At 28.9% G+C, this 19222-nt stretch overlaps 1 protein-coding gene across 1 annotated transcript in view; it reads right to left on the bottom strand.

The window, feature by feature from the left end:
- Nucleotides 1-19222, bottom strand: part of LOC100205130 (pseudouridylate synthase RPUSD2) — a 43982-nt gene that overhangs the window by 12069 nt on the left and 12691 nt on the right. The window contains exons 5-11 of the mRNA XM_065820503.1: nt 16298-16328; nt 11710-11779; nt 11510-11597; nt 9949-10027; nt 9059-9107; nt 8855-8947; nt 2208-2344 (exon numbers count right to left, since the gene is read on the bottom strand). Of these exons, the coding sequence (XP_065676575.1) occupies nt 2208-2344; nt 8855-8947; nt 9059-9107; nt 9949-10027; nt 11510-11597; nt 11710-11779; nt 16298-16328 (547 nt within the window). The remainder of the gene's footprint in view (nt 1-2207; nt 2345-8854; nt 8948-9058; nt 9108-9948; nt 10028-11509; nt 11598-11709; nt 11780-16297; nt 16329-19222) is intronic.

Genomic DNA, 19222 nt, shown 5'->3' with positions numbered 1-19222 from the left:
CAACAAACCTCTCTCAACCCAGAATTCAGAAATGATTTTACCTAATATATTAATAGTAACAGTGTGTCATAGTGAGTCGCCGTGTGATTATAACAGTGTGTCATAGTGAGTCGCCGTGCGATTATAACAGTGTGTCATAGAGTCGCCATTATTAACAGTCATTATTGTTTTCGATTGTCAAATTTGCATTACAGTTTAAGGACCTTCATTTAACAAAATTGTCTGGCAATGAATTCCAGATTTTTTATTATTCTGTAGTTAAAGAAGTTATTTTTTTAAAAACACTTAAATTTTTCATGTTCGATACTTTACTTTTATGTCCACACATATTTGATGAAGATCCATCACTTATTATTGAGAAAATGAGTTAAGGATTTTTGAACCAATTCACAACTTGTAAATCATTTTTTATTTTGTAGTGATATATTAGGTCCTTCCTAGTTTTGCGATTTTTTAAAGTCATTAAGTTTAATTTCCAAAGTCTTCCTTCATTGGATAGGTTTTTCAGTTCAGGAATAAGTTTTGTGGTTCTTCTTTGGATATTTTCATGTTCTAATATGTCAATTTTTAGTTTTGAGTAAAAAGTAAACTTTAAGTAAAAGTTCTTTTTATTCTATAAAAGTTGTTAAATGAGTATATACTCATTGAACAACTTTTTCCTTGCTAATGCTATTTTAGATCAGCAGATATATTTTTAAATCTTTTTTATGAAATTATGATTATGAAATGCTCAATCCAACTATGACTATTAGCCTATGACTTTCCATGTCATAGGCTAATAATTTTTTGATTAGGCGTTTATGAGGGACTTAGTCAAAATCTCTTTTGAAATCTATGTATATTAAGTCAACGTCCTTTCTATCAATAACAGCACTTGTAATGATGTCTAGAAATTCTAGTAAGTTTGTAACACAATTATTTTTTGATAAATCCTGTTGTTTAGAAATTGATTAAAAAGTTATAATTGTTCAGATGATTTAATATATTTTTGTTGATGAAACTTTCTAAACAAAGAACTGATGTCAGAGACACAGATCTATAATGGGTTATGTTTATGAAAATAGACATGACCCATTATAGACCTGTGTCTCTGTCTGATTATGTTTATATGAAAATAAGTTTAAATACTTTTTGAATAAAAGAGAAATTGGATGTTTCAACGACTCCACACACTTTTTTATAACATATGGACTAACTCTGTAGGGTTCTAAGGATTTATTTTCATTAAGTTTTGTTAATATTCTGACAGTTAATGTTTGAGTTATTGTTTTATTCCAATTTCAACACTGCATTAACTTTACTACCAAAATAAGGTAAATCGTTATTATCTTCATTCACATAACTGATTGAAATTAAATGTTAAACAAATTAACAATATCTATTTTGTCAGTAAGTTGTTGTTGTCTTTTATTGATTGTACTTTGGGTAGCGTATTTTGTTTTCTTTTAACATATGAATAAAATAACTTCAGATAGATTTTGATTTTATTTGATAGTTCTGATATTCAATATGATATTCAATTGTGAACTTTTTATAATTCTTAGTAACATCCTACTAATTATTTATTTAAGTTGAAGAAAGGGAGAAAAAGAGGAAAGAATCTGAAAATATTTTCAAAACACAAATCTCAATATAAGTTACTATATATAGAAAAAAAAGATGTATGAAAAAACATAATCAATGTTAAATAAAGGTTAAAAACTGAAAAACTAATAAAAAAAAACAACTTAAATCAATATTCTACTTTACTCTAATTTCTTGAAGTTTAGAATATAACAGAAAAGAAAACAAACAAAACAACACAGATAAAAACATCCTACTGAAAAAATTCTTTCAATTTATATGTAATAAAATAAGAAAAAATAAATAAATATAAAAGAATAACATAAAAGTATAAATAAATATTTAATAGACATTTCTTCTCATTGAGCGTACACATTTCATGTGCACTCGATATGGCATATCCCAGGGGCAAGGGGTAGTGGTAGTACTCTCACATCGTAAGCAAAAGGTATGGAGTTCAAACTCACCATCTCCATAAAAATTCCTGCTTAACTTAATTCTCAGTGCAGTGGAATTGTTCGTCAAGGCTTGTGTTTTTGAGTTGAATTGAGAGTAGTTTTGTGTATATCATTTTTTGTAAATATATACACAAAATACAACTAAAATAAAAAAAACAAAGCAAAAAATTACATAAAAATACCAACATCTGACTACACTACTTTCTCCATTATAGCTTAGCTTTTTAAAAATAGTAGAACTTGATTTCCCATCATTGCTAACAGTACAGAAACCTATTTTGTGAGAAACTGTTTTAATAGGTTCATCTACAACTATCTCCTCACTAAAAAAAAATATTTTAAACTTTTTAACAAAAATTTTATATAGTTTTATATAGAACAAAAGTTTTATATAGAAATTGATTGTATTTTATATATGCATATATATATAGCTGCAAAAAATAAAATAGCACCACCACCAAAAATTGGTTGAAATTAGAATTTTTAACTATTTTTGATAGTTTGAAAATCTTTTAAATACATATTTAAAAGTAAAATGGCTTATAACTTTTATAAAAAAAAAATATACAAGTTTTAATATATTTTTTTTCATTTATTAAACAAAATTTATTTTGTTTGTATTCATTTATTGTATTCATTTATTGTATTCATTTTGTTTTATTCATTTATTATATTCATGTATTGTATTATTGTTATGAAAAAAAAAAGTATAGCGTGGAAGTTTTTTGATATAAGCACGACTCCTCATATGAGCAAGTGCAAACTATGTGATAGTTTAGTTACAAGAGGAGGAAAATCTTTAAAGTCTTATGGAACTACAGCGATGGTAAAACATTTGCGTTTAAAGCACTCCAAAGAGTTTGAACTTGCGACGAAAAAAAGGTTCAACCATTTCCGTCTATTTCTAAAAACCTCAGTTGCTTCTACCACCAATACAGTACAAAGTAACATTAGTCAGGCTTTAAACAAACAAACAAAAAGGAATATTGATGACCACAGATCTATTCGAATCCATAAAATAATAGGAAAACTTACCACATTGGATATTCAGCCATTTTCTATTGTTGAAGATACAATGAACTGATTAAAGATGCTTACCCCAATTACAAATTACCATGTAGAACATATTTCAGTCAAAACGTAATCCCTAGCATGTATGATGAACTGTTTGAAGATATAAAAATAGAAATCTCCGCGGCAAAGTATTTGTCTCTGACGACAGATATTTGGACAGTGGATACTGTGAAAATCGCATTCTTAAGCATTACTGGACATTGGATAGATCCAACTAAATTTTCCCAAGAAACTGCTGTTCTTCAAGTAATTCATTTTCCGGAAAATCACACAGGTGTTCATATAAAAGAGTATTTACAAAAAGGTTTAAAATCTTTTGAAATCCCATTAAGCAATATTCATCTTATTGTTCCGATAATGCAAGCAATATGAAGGCTGCAGTAAAATACAGTGGAATGACATCAATTCCATGCTTTATCCGTACTTTGCAGCTATGTATTCATGACTCTATTTAGCCAAATAACCATCAACGAAATTTTAACTTTATGCAGAGGAATAACGACCCATTTTAATCATTCACCAAAAGCATGTGCAAAATTAAAATCAATTCAGCAGCAATTAAGTACTGAACCTCACAAAATGAAACAAGATGTTCCAATTCACTGGAACAGTTCATTTGAAATGCTATAATGATAATGCAAGCAATATGAAGGCTGCGGTAAAATACAGTGGAATGACATCAATTCTATGCTTTATCCGTACTTTGCAGCTATGTATTTATGACTCTATTTAGCCAAATAACCATCAACGAAATTTTAACTTTATGCAGAGGAATAACAACCTATTTTAATCATTCAACAAAAGCATGTGCAAAATTAAATCAATTCAGCAGCAATTAAGTACTGAACCTCACAAAATGAAACAAGATGTTCCAATTCAAGTGGCCAAAGGAGCTTTTTGTTCAAAGAACGTTTGAACAAAAAGCTCCTTTGGCCACTTATGCAGAAGAGTTTGACGAAATTAAACTTCCTACTAATTATCAATGGGGAATAGTCGAAAAACTTGTTTACATTCTTGCTCCATTTGAAAACTTAACAAAAAAATGTGGTAGGAGGGACGAAACTTGCACAAAAATTTTACCATCTGTTCTTGCATTAAAATTTTTATTACAAAAAGCTTCATCAAGTGATAAATACGCTGGGATTATGACGATGATTGATGAACTAATAAAATCTGTTACTAAAAGACTTGATAAATTTTTGCTTAATAAAATGTTATGTGTATCAACATTTTTGGATCCACGATATAAATTACTTTATCAACATGCAGATGAAAATGTTATTATAGAGTGGGTTGAAGAAGCATTGAAAGAAATGCAAGGAGCGCAAGATGTTGTTGACTCTGACGATGTTCCAATAGTAAAAGCTCCAGCCTCTACTGGATTCATTAGCATTGATGATTGTTTTAAAGATGTAGCTTTTATGAGAACTGGAAGAAAGCAGAGTGAAAAACGTTCCGACGCAGAAAGAGAACTAATAGATATTGAAGTTGCTGACATAATTAAGAAGCAAACAATATTAAGGTCTGCAATTACTCAAGAAATAGACAACTATTTATCTCTGCCTCATTTAGAAAATACAGGTTGTCCGTTTTTGTGGTGAAGTAAATGTGGAATGCAATTTGAAAAACTAAAAAAGATGGCATTAAAATATCTTACAGCACCTCCATCATCAATAGAAAGTAAAAGGTTATTTAGTGCTGGTGGGGACATATACGAAGCAACAAGGAGCAGACTAAAAGCAGATAACGGAGAATACCTAATGTTTGTTCATTACAATCTAAAGTTAATAAAACAATTAAAATAAGATACAGCAAATAAGTGTTGTTTAAGTTCTTTTTATTTGTTTAAATTTGTTTTATTTTAATCACACTACAGTTGAGAAAGTCTACCTTTTTTTTGCAATTCTTTGTCTCTCTTAATCTTTTACTTTCCCTAATAAAACTTTCAGTGGCGGAACTTCAAATTTTGCCCCCTTCCACATAAAATACTATTTAGGCCTGAACCACCAGGAGAGAAAAATAATTTTAAACTAAGTATAGTTATTAAAAAACTGTTGCACAACTTTTGAAAAAATTTAGGCCCCTACAATTCAGGCCCCTTACCCTGCGTTACAGGGTTTTGCTAAATGGTAGTTCCGCCACATAACTTTTGGTTAGTTAGCGTAAAAAGCGTATTTTGTGTGAATAGTTCATCGCTAGAGATTTCACAAGTTTTTATTCCAACTTTTAAAAAAATGGACTCGGTGCCGGGTACCCAGAATCGGACCCGGTTTTTCAGTCGGGTACCCGGAATCGGAGACTCGGCATAAACTGGTTCCAGCACATCACTAATATATATATATATATATGTTCAAGGGTCTGGTGCTCCCCCTAAATCCAATAAAATTTTGAAAAGATTTAACAAAGTTGCTTGTGAGAACCAATAAAAGGTTTTAAGAATATGAACAGATCTTTTTTAGAATATAGGGGGTGGATGTCACACCCTAGTGTGTATATATATATATATATATATATATATATATACATATACATATATATGCATATATAAATATATATATATATATATACATATGTACATATATATATATATATATATATATATATATATATATATATATATATATATATATATATATATAAATATATATATATATAAATATATATATATATATATATATATTTATATTCTGCTTTAAATTTGACATATAAAGAAAAATACAAAGGAGTTCCAAAACCTTTTATATATATATATATATATATATATATATATATATATATATATATATATATATATATATATATATATATATATATATATATATATATATATATACACATATATATATATACATATATATTAATGAATGGCAACCCTCTCACTGAGTCCTCTTCTTTATGTCTTCTTGGATTATCATTTACCTTTCATGGAAACCAATCAATTGCTAAGGTTGCTTCTCTTTATTCTTCTCACCATTTTCTCTCTCCTGATTCCATTCTCTACCTATACAAATCTCTTATTCATCCTGTATGGAATACTGTTGTCATATTTGGGCTGATTCTTCTAACGATGTCCTTTCCCTTCTAGACAAGGTCCAAAAACGCAAAAAAGAGTTCTATTTGAAAACCGCTCTATCTGCTAAGCTTGAGCCTCTTTCCCATCGTTGTATAGTTGCATCTTTTCTTCTTTTCTACAAATACCATCATGGTCACTGCTCAAAGGAGCTATCATCTCTAGTTCCATCAACTAAAACTCATTCTTGATTGACTCATCATTATGCAAAGTCTCATTCTTTTACTGTATCTGTCCCTGCTCTATCTGCATGTTCCAAAACTTTTATTTGTCTAGCTTTTTTCCCTGCACTTTTTTTCCCTTTGCAACTTTCTCAAACCTTCATGTTTTTTCCTGTTAACCATTTCCTTGCTTTATAACTCTATTCTTTTTTTCTAGTAACTCCCAACTTAATTGTGAATGCTTGCAAGTGAATCAGAATAAAATAAAAAAAATATATATATACACACATATATATGTATATGTATGCATGTATGTATATTAGTGATGTACCGATCTTAAATTTCTGGCTGATGCCGATACTGACGACATTGGACAAAAAAAAGCCAATCCTGATGCCAATACTGATTAACCAAATATAAGAATAATCAATAATATAAAACTAAATGTCACAGGTCAGGTCAGGAACAAGATCATCATGATCACCCAGCTAAATATAAAATGAATATCAAGAATATCAGCTAAAGGTAACAATCAATATCCCTGCCTTGGGGTTCTTGGTTGAGTTTAGGCTAGAGATGATGTCTTGATAAAAATATTTGTCACGGAAAGATGTTAAGATCCAGCTATTGCCTTGTAAAAAACTTCCTGGTCAAAAACTTTAGGGTTAAGCAGAAAATTTTTGTAGGCCAATCTTGCAAGAGATCTCTTTATTAAGACATAATGGTGCTGATGTTTTCTAACGCCACATTCCATTCTATTTTTAAACAATCCAAATACATATTATAAATGTAGTTGAACCTGCTCTAGCTCCCAAGCTTGTGGCTGATTAAGCCGATACCAATTTTGATGCCGAAGAATCGGTATATCACTAATATATACACATATATATGTCGATACATATATATATATATATATATATATATATATATATATATATATATATATATATATATATATATATATATATATATATATATATATATATATATATATATATATATATATATATATATATATATATATATACACACATACATATGTTGATATATATATATATATATATATATATATATATATACATACATATATATATATATATATATATATATATATATATATATATATATATATATATATATATATATATATATATACACATATATACATCAATAACCTTGCATATCTGCATGCATATGTATTAGGGAGGTCCAAACAATACACATTAAAAATGTAGGCTAAAAATGTTGGATTTAAAAAATGCATATTGCATTACATTGGAATGTTAAGTTGAAAATACTTGTTTGGAAAACTTGCTAGTAATTAAGATTATTATTTTAATTGTATTTATAACCTTATTTATAACTTTTAAGTTTTTTTTACGTATTTTAATGTGCACTGTGCATAATTAATATTCTGCATAACTTGTACTCTACACTTCTATAATTTATGCATACTACAGTTATTTAACATTTTATTTATTATTGTAAGCTATTTTCTGTTTTCAATAAATTGACTCCATAAGAACTTTTCTCAATTTTTGTTTAGTTATCTTTTATGAAGGATGGATGGAATTGTACCAAACAGATAATATTTCAAAGAGCTGGCATATAGATTCTAAACAAAGGAAAAAAAAAAAAAAAAGAGGGGGAGGGGGAGAAGGGAAGGGGAAGTTGACCGTTACTGGGCTAAAGCTTTGGAAAGTAAGTATGAATATGAAAAAACTGTTTGTCTCAGTAAAGTTGTCAAGAGCTTTGTAACTATTAGGGGTAATCCATAAAGTACGTACGCTTTCTTTTTGATCCTCCGCCCCCCTCCCTTGTATTTTGCTATATGCTTTTTTGAGTACCCTTTAACTCCCTAAAACTCTTTTAACCTACCTACCCAGCATTTTATGATATATTTTTTTAATTTAGTATCTACTTAATTTTATAATTGACCTCTGCCCCCTATCTCATATACGTCATTTTCAGACCCCCTTGCCCCCATCTGAGCGAACATACTTTATGGATGATCCCTTTGGAATTACTGCCTAAATATGCTTTGTTTGAAAAATAATTTTCTTTTATTCTGGTGTACTTCATTTTTCTCTCAGGCATTCACTGCTCCTGCGTAAGCATTCGACAAATTTTTAAGTCAAAAAATTTTAAAAGTGGTGTAGTGTCGAGAGAACAAATGTCGGAAGTATTCTTTATTTGTAACTTTAAATATTTAAAAAAATTTGGTTGGTTACTTTTATTTATTTATAAACTTTTTTCATTCTTTCAAAAGTTTTCAACAATTAAAGTAATTTTCAACAAGTTAAAAAACACTAGAAATCTGCTTAAATTTTTTTCAAGTTTCAAGTACATTTAATTAAATCTGTTTAAAAATTATTTACTTTTATATACTTTTTTTAATTTTCAATTTAAAAACTCATTTGCTGTTTTTTTAATTGCATCACTTGAGTCCAGCATATTAGATATAAACTCATACAATGCCACAATAATATAACAATACCTTGGAAAATACCATAATAATATAACAATACCTTGGAAAATTACCAATAACTCGTGCAAGATATTCCTTGATGACCAATCTTCCACGCACTAACCCTTCTAGTTCACGTGCCTTTTCTGAAGTCCTAATTTATAAAGAAATTTTCTAGAACTTTTAATTGTTATTTTTATAGAAAAAAATCAAAATAAAAAATTTTAAGTTTCTATAAGGACTTTTAAAATTTAACAAAACATACTTTGCAAACATAAGAACTCCTGAGGTAAGTCTATCAATTCGATGGATGGCTGAAAAATGTTAAAGTTTCAAAAGATTACTATTAAAATTATTGCAAAAATTAATTATTTAAAAGATAACAATAATTTTCTTTTAAATTTAATGACATTTATGTAGTAAAATAAGACAAAACAAACAATAACATTATAATATAATGTTAGTAGTATTTCAAATGTTTACTATTTTGTTACTAAATGTTAGTGTTTCAAGTGTTTACTAATTTGTTACTAAATGTTAGTGTTTCAAGTGCTTACTAATTTGTTACTAAATGTTAATGTTTCAAGTGTTTACTACTTTAATAAATAATCTAAATAAAAATGACAAGTGGATTAAAATAGAAAATTAAGATAAAAAATTAAATATCTCTATTGACATACAACAAATGTTTCTAATATAACTGTTTAAATGATTCTCAAAAAAGGTGAATTCATGTTTAACTCATGATAAGTCATTTAAAGGAATGTCTTCTTTTTTAGGGGGTAAATATTTATTGTAGTGTTTTTGAGTTCTCTCTAAGAACTCACCGTTATACTTTAAAATTTGTACAGACTACAATAAGGTTCATTTCTAATGTGCCTTATTAATGTTTTACATGTAACTAATTCTAAATCTGTCGAAATCAGTTATGATTAAGATTTTAAATCTAAAACTAGTTTTACTTAAAGTAAAACTACTTTTACTTAAAGTAAAACTACTTTTACTTAAAGTAAAACTACTTTTACTTAAAGTAAAACTACTTTTACTTAAAGTAAAACTACTTTTACTTAAAGTAAAACTACTTTCACTTAAAGTAAAAGTACTTTTACTTAAAGTAAAACTAGTTTTACTTTAAGTAAAACTAGTACTGCTTACTATGCAAATTATATAATCCATAATCTTTTCCAAGAATAAATACAATAGTGTTATGACGAAATCTTCCACATGGGTGAACCTGAAATTTGATAATAAATTTGGCAATAAATTTAATTAATCAAAACAAAAAACAATTTAATTGAAAAAATTTTAATTGTTTCTTGTTTTGATTAATTAAATTTATTTAATTGAAAAAGCACTTAAAAACAGTTTAATATTAAAATGATTTAATAGCTTTTAAAATTGTCAATGTTAAATAGAATAAATTGATATTATAAATAAGTAACTTTTAACAAACTTATCAAGATATAGCTTATACTTATTTGTATAAATATTTATGTATATTAACAGCTTTATTATGCCAACATGGCAGAATAAATTTGTGTGCTTTAATTTGCAATTGCAAAATAAAGCATAAAAAGCTGCTAAGTGTGTATAAAATGAAATGTGGTATATGTTGCAGTGTGCACTTATGTGGTATATGTTGCAGTGTGCACAAATTTCACATGAAATGTGGTATAAGTTACAGTGTGCACTTATACCACATTTCTTCCATATTTTTTATTTTTTTAAATAAAAAATAGGGAAAAAGGGAAATAGGAAAGAATATTAAAAAAAAATTAAAATACCATATATTCCATAATATTTAAATTTCAAATTTATATATCTTTTCATAATTAAACTTTTTGATTGTTTAAATAGCAAATAATTTTTGAATAGTAAATAAACATTTTTTGTTTAAATGTTATAGCCAAAACAAAAAATTATAGTAAATGTTCTTCACCATTGTTATTTTTTTATTTGTCTTTTTTACATTATTAATCCAAATTGTTTATATTCTGTTTACATAATTTTGTTTATAGCATAAGTAGTTAATTTTTTGAACTTCCAAAAAATATAGGTAATAATCCAGTCTGATGACACGTGCATTAAGTGTTGATTTTTTTTCTTTTTTAATCACAATTGTCAACTTTTCTAAACTTTAAATTCTATAGCTTTGTTAATGAACCTGGTACATAAAACTTCATCAAATCAAAATCAAATATATATTATCTGAATAAAGTTGTTACATTAAGTCAAAAATAACCATATAGAATATAGATATTTCCAATATTGAAAAATATATGTTATGAGAAGTGTGACCTTGAAGCAGTGATAAGAGTTTTGACAAAAATTTTCTTGACATAGTTGTGATAAAAAGTTCCTTGACATAGTTGTGATAAAAAGTTCCTTGACATAGTTGTGAAAAAAAGTTCTTATATAATTTTCAATATTTTTTGATAAATATGAAGTATGTGAAAATTTTAACATTAGTTTTAAATGTGTTAGACAAAAAACAAATTACAGCTTTTTGTTTTATGAGCTTTTTCTTTATGTAATAGCTTAAATTTGTTATAAAAGATATATAAGTTGACATTTTCAGATTTTTTCTTTAATATTGATGCATCTTTCAATAGATGATAAGTAAAACAGATAGAAAAACAGAAATAAAAAAAAATCCAAACTTTGATTTATTATTATATGTAACTTGTTATTTTTTACAAAGAATTAAAAATCTTACAGGTATTGAAGCTGGCTTGTTTATAACAACTACTTCTTCATTATTTTGTATGAACTCAATTTCTTCATGAACAACTGGAGGTTCATGTCTACATATTAAAATTAAAATATTAAATTAAAAAATTCTTTGAAAATCTTTTTATAATAATCTTTAAAGCAATAAAAACATTAACTGAATCTGAGTTTTTAAAAAACATTAACCTATGAATCTGAGTTTTTAAAACATCTTTAGCCGTCAGCTTATGATCATGCGAAACAATATTGTTGTTTACTAAAATTTAAGCAAAAACAAAAATTTAAAACACGAAACTTCAAACTTATCGACTAAACTAATATTTTATATATATATCAAGGAGTGAATTAACTCAAATTTACCAGATCGCAAAAATTTTTACAGAAAAAACAAAAACTGCATTACTACTTCAATCAACATCAAAAGTGTATAAAAATAAACGAACTTTAAAAACAAGCATTTCTTGGTCCAAAAAAAAACAAGCATTAATTTAGCTTGGCACAACCTGACGGACAAATAACCAATGGTAATATTTGTCCAACCATTATCATAAAATTCAAAACTTTTTTTCATAAAAACTTTAATGTGTGGAGCATCTGAATAAAAAACACTAAATAAATTTTTTTTAGATGCACCACACTCAAGCAATTTGCAACTATCAACTTTTAGTTATGGACAAGAACTTTGAAGTCATATTTCACAAGTTTATTTTGTGATTTAATGTAGCTTAAGGTTAATAAATAAGTTCACAAGAGTTTTTGAATTGATAATCAAAATGACATGAATACATATCCTTATCCTTCAACATATTGAATTATACTTAATTCTTTATCAAAAAAAAAATTGTATAGTTGAATTTTTTTTCAGGAATATCTCTTCCATACTGTTCATAAACATTGTCTCACTCAATTGCAGTATAACACTCCAGTGCTATACTTTAATTTCACTATTAGATAAAGAAATATGTTCATTTCCTGAAAGATATTGAAACATCTGCAACTTTGTAAGCAAAGTTGCACAAAAAAATATCTCCAAACTTTAATGGCAACAAATTTTTATAAAGAAAAACTCCAAAATTAAAAATAAAATTTTCTGCATCACTTATTGTATTATATATAACAAAAAGCAGAAAATAATAGTGAAAAATTTAACTTAAATTTCTTCAGATAACCATAAATCATAAATTTATAAGCACTTTATAAGCACACTTTTCTTCTTAAGTTGAAATTTTATAGTGTTTTTTTCTTCACTAATTCAATTGATTTGTTCTTGTTTTGAATTTTTCTTTTCAGGCCATATTTTGTTTTGTAAACTTTACAACACAAGTTGCACAAAAAATTGGATACTGAACAAACCTAAAGTTTTATTTAAGTAAGAGTGGTAAAAGTAATTGTACTAATTGATGTAATCTTCTTAGTGTCAAAATAAAACAAATAAAAAGAACCTAAATAGTAAGACTGCTCATAAACCACATAATGTTAAGTTTCAAAAAGAAAATAGTGCATTGTCATTCATGCAGGTTAACAAAAGGCACACCTGATTATTAGATATGCTGTCAGGTGAATCACTGAAAAATAAATCCTTGATCAGTAGCAAGTATGTTATAGCAAGTATGTTACATAATTGCCAGTTGCAGCGCTACCTGGCAAGTGTGTAACTATTGTATGTAAGTATGTAAGACTATTGGATATAATGAATAATAGTACAAACTCTTTTGGGTTGGATGCGAAGGAGTGTTTGTTTTTTGTATTTTAGTTGCTTTTAGTAGCAGAAAAATGGACAAAACATGTAGAACTCTAAGAAACAATCATGGTAGAGCAAATCCAGAGTTTAACCAGAAAAAAGTAAAAAAACCAGAAAAGTAAATGTTATTAAGTGAGATTTAAAGAACAAAAGTAAATGTTAGTAAGTGAGATTTAAAGAACAAAAGAAATGTTCAGAGATGTAAAGAAATGGTTAGAAAAAATAAGAATGTTGTTGGAGAATATGTATTAAAGAGCTAGATGAAAAATTACTAATGAAGCTAAAGTAAAAACAAGATGGATGACTTTTTTTGAAAAATTGTTAAATAAACAATTATAAAGACTGGAATAAAGCAGTGAATAAAGATAGTAGACAAAAAGAGCTTTTAAACTATGGCAACCCTCGGAATTAGGGTCGGCATTCGGTAATGCCGACCTGAAAGTATTTGAGGTCGGCAAAAAATTGCCAACCTCATTTCTATGTTTTATGGTTAGACCTTTGTATTAAATAATTTTTGCCGACCTGATGCTGACCTCAGATTGAGAAAAGATTGAGGTCTGAAATCTGAAAAGATTGAGGTCGGCAAATTATTGCCGACCTCATTTTTCCTAATTCCGAGGGTTGCTAAGGTAATTGTACAAAGTTGCTTGGTTAATCAGTGGGTGTTAGATCTTTACAATGCCATTGTGCATGAGGGTCAAATCCCAATCAATTGGAAGAAAAGTTGAATAGTAAAAACTTAAAAAGATTCACACCAACCTTTACTTAAAAATTTTAAACGAAAGTTGGTGTGCATCAGTGCTTAATCTTTTGCTTTTTTTAATTGTCTTATAATCTGAATCTAAAAAGTTCAGTGTTAGTTTACATGAGATAATAGCATACTAAACCATGTTCAGTGCTATCTTTATTTCTAACAGTAAAAGGTGCATCATTAAAGATTAAAGGAAAGTTATATACCATAAAAAGTCAAATTCTAGAGCAAGAGAAGGGGTTCATTATTCAAAATCTGTAAATTTATTTCTTTTATATGAAAGACTACAAATTCGACATTGCCGACCTAAAAGTGTTTGAGGTTGGAAAAAAATTACTGATCTTGTTTCTGTGTTAACCCCTTTGTGTCAAATTTTTATGCCGACCTTTAACAGTTTGAGGTTGCTATCAGGTTAGCAAAAAATCACAAAAACACAACTTAATACAATAAAAATGAACAGTGTATACCCAGTGTATACCAGGTTCGGACCCAGAGACCCAGTAACTTGGCAGTTTTACCAGATACCCAGGATCAGCCATTTTGTTGATGTACCCGGCACCGGGTATCTTTAAAATTATTTTTAACAGACATAACCTTCAAGTGCTGCAACTAATAAATAATAAAAATAATAAAACAAATTTTGTTTTAGTGTTACTTTAAATTGTGAAGAAGTATTATGAAAAAAAAACAACAAGTAATTGCTTCTTTTTATTGCTTAGAACGCAAGAGAAAAATACATTTTTCGCAATTAAAAATTGCGAAAAATGAATGCAAGTTTAATACTTTGCATAGGTCATTTCTAAATAAGGTTTTTGCTAAATGATCATTTACAATATATAAACATTTAAACCAATGGCCTTTTAACTAACATAGACAACATCAACATAGAAACTTTTTTCCCATGAAGTTTGGGAAGTCAGACAAGAAATCAATAGTTTTCACAGGACCGACAACACGGTTTTCAAAGTGGGGGTTTTCAAAGCGGTTTTTCACACTACCTCATTTCGAAAAAAATTCTGCAATTTCTTGTAAAAATTGTCAATTTCTTTAAAAAAAAGAAAGAAGGTCAATCTACCACTGCGCCATGGCTGCTGGCTGTTTTTTAGATAAAAACAAAGAAATATTGCATAGTTTTAGGGGGTTTAATTATTTTTTAGTTTTTATAAACTTAAATTCTATTCATATTAAGTTTCCAATCAATTATTGTCGGAGAAATTATTTGATCGCCTACTTTTTAATTATTTCGAACGCTGATAACGTTTTTCATTTGTTACAAACAAAAAATTATAAAAGAAACTAAAATGAAATACAGCAAAAAAGTGTTGTCTAAATTATTTTTTATCTGATTGAATTTTTTTTTATTCTTACTTTTTGAATGGTGCCGGGTACCCAGTCTCGGACCCGGTTTTTACCACCAGGTACCCGGAATCGGGAATCCAGTATAACTGGTTCTGGCACACCTCTACTGACAAATAAGTAGAACATACAAGGAGCGCTTGCTACATTGACTGAAAAATGGGTAGAACATGCAAGGAGTGCTGCTACATTGACTCACAAATAGGCAGAACATGCAAAGAGTACTGCTACATTGACTGACAAATAGGTAGAGCATGCAAGGAGTGTTGCTACATCAACTGATGGTTTGGGTTTGGGCAGACAATCTATTTATATATATATTGTGCACGAAGCATTTAAATAATTTAATAAATTTAATTAAACTAAAAATGTTACTGAATTAAAATGTCAGGTACATTTCAACCATAAACAATAATTCACGAATTTGAACAATACATATATTTTATACATTATTATTTAGAAGTATTTTTATACATCATATTATTTAGTGATCTCTGATGTGCTGTATATGTTTTACACTCTGATGTGCTGTATATGTTTTACACTCTGATGTGCTGTATATGTTTTACACTCTGATGTGCTGTATATGTTTTACACTCTGATGTGCTGTATATGTTATACACTCTGATGTGCTGTATATGTTATACACTCTGATGTGCTGTATATGTTTTACACTCTGATGTGCTGTATATGTTATACACTCTGATGTGCTGTATATGTTATACACTCTGATGTGCTGTATATGTTTTACACTCTGATGTGCTGTATATGTTATACACTCTGATGTGCTGTATATGTTATACACTCTGATGTGCTGTATATGTTTTACACTCTGATGTGCTGTATATGTTATACACTCTGATGTGCTGTATATGTTTTACTAAATTTTTATTATTCATAAAAAACTGAAATTGATTTAAAATCACCTTTTATCTTTCCAGCAGAGATAGCTTTTATCTATATAAAAAAAATTTATCTAAACTGCTAGTCTAGAAACATGACATGTTTCCAGACTAGCAGTTTGATAATTTTAACAGAAGAATATTATTAGCAAACAAAATTTAATAAATAAAAATACACACACAAATATATATATATATATATATATATATATACACATACACACATATATATGTGTGTGTATATATTAGGGATATGACTTTTTTGCAACCTACTAGGCCTGTATCGTAATTCAATGAACTTTTATGTAAAAAGAACGAATAGATGTTTCATTTTGACATATTTTGAAAAAAGGTTACCCCAAAACCAAAAAATCGAATTTTCAATAGGTACACTTTTGTACAGTAAATGAATATTAAAGGCTGAAGATGTTGTAAGAGTCATACTCCTGTTGTTATTTTATTTATTTATGCAACATGTACTGTGATATAACAAAAAACATTATGTGATATATAATTATACAAGTATTACAAAATTAACAGTATCAAAGCGTCTAGTACAACAATATACATAACTGTCTGTGTCTATAGGCCTACTGTGTTTAGTACATGGGTCACATGATGCTCACGTCTCATAAAGAGTCTAGCGCTTATTACTTAGAATGAATCGAAGTTGCAGTTTGTCTTTCTTTCTGCAGGAAGCATACAGGTCTTGCATCACCTTGATTGCACGTTCAGCTATCTGATTACTTCGTGGTATGTCGATGACGGATGGCTCTTTCTTCCAGTGATTTTTGAATGACTGCAATGCCTTTTTGTAAGGCTTCAATACATCAGAGAAATTCTTGAAGTCATTGTCATTGTACTTTTGACTACTAAACCAATGTTCTGCCCACTCATATGAAATGAACCTGCAAACCTTCTCCAAATTCTTTCTCGCTTCAGGCATAAGAATGAACGCCAGAATGGCGAGAATGGCTCTTGAGTTCCATCTGGCATTGCTCATATTAGGAATGTTCTGAAAGTGAATCAGAGGGAAGTTTCTTTGTTCTTCATAGAACCTAAACACTCTTGTTAAATGGTACAAAAACTTCATATCGTCTCTCTACCCTGATTTATCAAGAATTTCTACAGTTCCATTCACAAACTTATCCTTCAGTTCATCATACTTATTCAACAGTTCAGACACAAATGGGTATTCAATGTTTGGAGATTTGGTATCACCCCCAAGTTCTTCGTCCATCACCAGACGGAGAATCCTGTCTAGTACGTGATGCTGACAACCGATAAATTGTGGTATTGTGACACCCTTTAATTTAAACATACGTTGCAACTTCACAACAACTCCATTTCTCTTCCCAGTATTGACGTTTGTTGTATCAGTAAGGATCATCTTAATTGAATTCCACAAATTGTATTCATCAATAAGTTTGGCAATTTTTTCAGCAACAGTTTCAGCTTTGCCATCTTTTAAACGCAGTGCATCAAGTTTCACGTCAGTTCTTTCATTCTGAAGTACAACTACCTGATATTCCTTATCATCTATTCGTTTGCCGTCAAAGTGTAAGGACCACTGTTCCATTTTAAGTTGTTGTATCATTTCTTTTTTTAATTTACCTGCCTCTTTGAATATGGACTTGTAAATTGCTGATTGACTTGGAGTTGGAATATCAATACCTTGTTGTGATAATACATTGCATATTTTAGCAGCTTTCTTTGTGGAAACTCCACTTGATGTAACCATACTTACAGCAAATTTACTTTTGTAGTGCTTTCTAGTTTTTTTCTGAGTGTCCTCATCATCGTCTTTATCACCGTCGTCGTCTTCATCATCTTCACTCTTACTTTTGCAGTTTTCAGATTCAGTACCACTGTCTGTGGTAGACAGGACTTGTGATGTGGAAGGTATTGCTGTTCCAGACTGGACTTTCCTTCTCTTGGAAGGGTGAATGGTTTCTTTACTTGCCACTTGTCCTGTTGAGTACCCCACCTGTCCTTTACTTTCTTTTTGTAGGTGGTATAGACGTTTATCTTCCGAGGATAACCACTGGCCATTCACTTTCGTGATGTCAAATAATGCATTGAGAACATCATATTTTCCACGCTTGACACATTAATCATAGACCTTCAGCACCTTCATAAGCTTTGCTCTTATCACTTGATCAGACACACGTGGAAAATTCAGTTTATTGTCCCACAATTTTGTAATTTCCTTAGAAATTTGGTCTATTCGTTCTTTTCTTCCTTTAACATATGCTCCGAGAAACTGGTATCTTCCTACGATCTGCAATTGAAGTGGTATTCTGGATTTTTCATCGAGTGAATGTTCTTCTACAGCCACGCTTCCTCTTCTTCTGTGTGACTCTTGAAATCTCACCAAATTTTTAGTCCAAGTCTTCTTGTTCTTTGTTACTGTGGCATGACTTTTCTTGTGAGACATCATATAATATTTTTACGACTTTACGGATAGCTGAGCGTAAATATCCGTTTAATAAAGTCGTTTAATTAATAAAATACTTTAACTGTATAGTAATCCAATTATAGTTCGAAAATCCAGTCAATGTTGATAACAGTTCGATAATCCAGTCCGTATCCTAACGATAATGCTACAACTACTTATACTTCGTACACTTACAGCGTCTTTAGTTCGCTACAGTAGTTCCTTATTAGCTCAGTTACACGCAGAGTACTTCATAGAACTATTCACATTATCAACACTGAGCTCTGACAGCAGCTCGCTTATATAATTATTTAGAGCTTCCAGAATGTTCTACTAAGTTCTATAATCTTCTACAGTCTGTTACAGTCGTCTATATCACCGTGGTAACACAATGACATCATCACATAACAATTCCAAGTATTTGCCGGCACACGGCCGTTTCGTTGCCATGGTAACGTGTGGCGTTATATTTATAAATTCATAACAAAATAATGAAATAAATAGAATTAAGC

The sequence above is a fragment of the Hydra vulgaris genome, chromosome 15, assembly GCF_038396675.1.
Source record: "Hydra vulgaris chromosome 15, alternate assembly HydraT2T_AEP".
Lineage (NCBI taxonomy): Eukaryota > Metazoa > Cnidaria > Hydrozoa > Anthoathecata > Hydridae > Hydra > Hydra vulgaris.
This window is presented reverse-complemented; position numbering and strand designations above follow the sequence as displayed.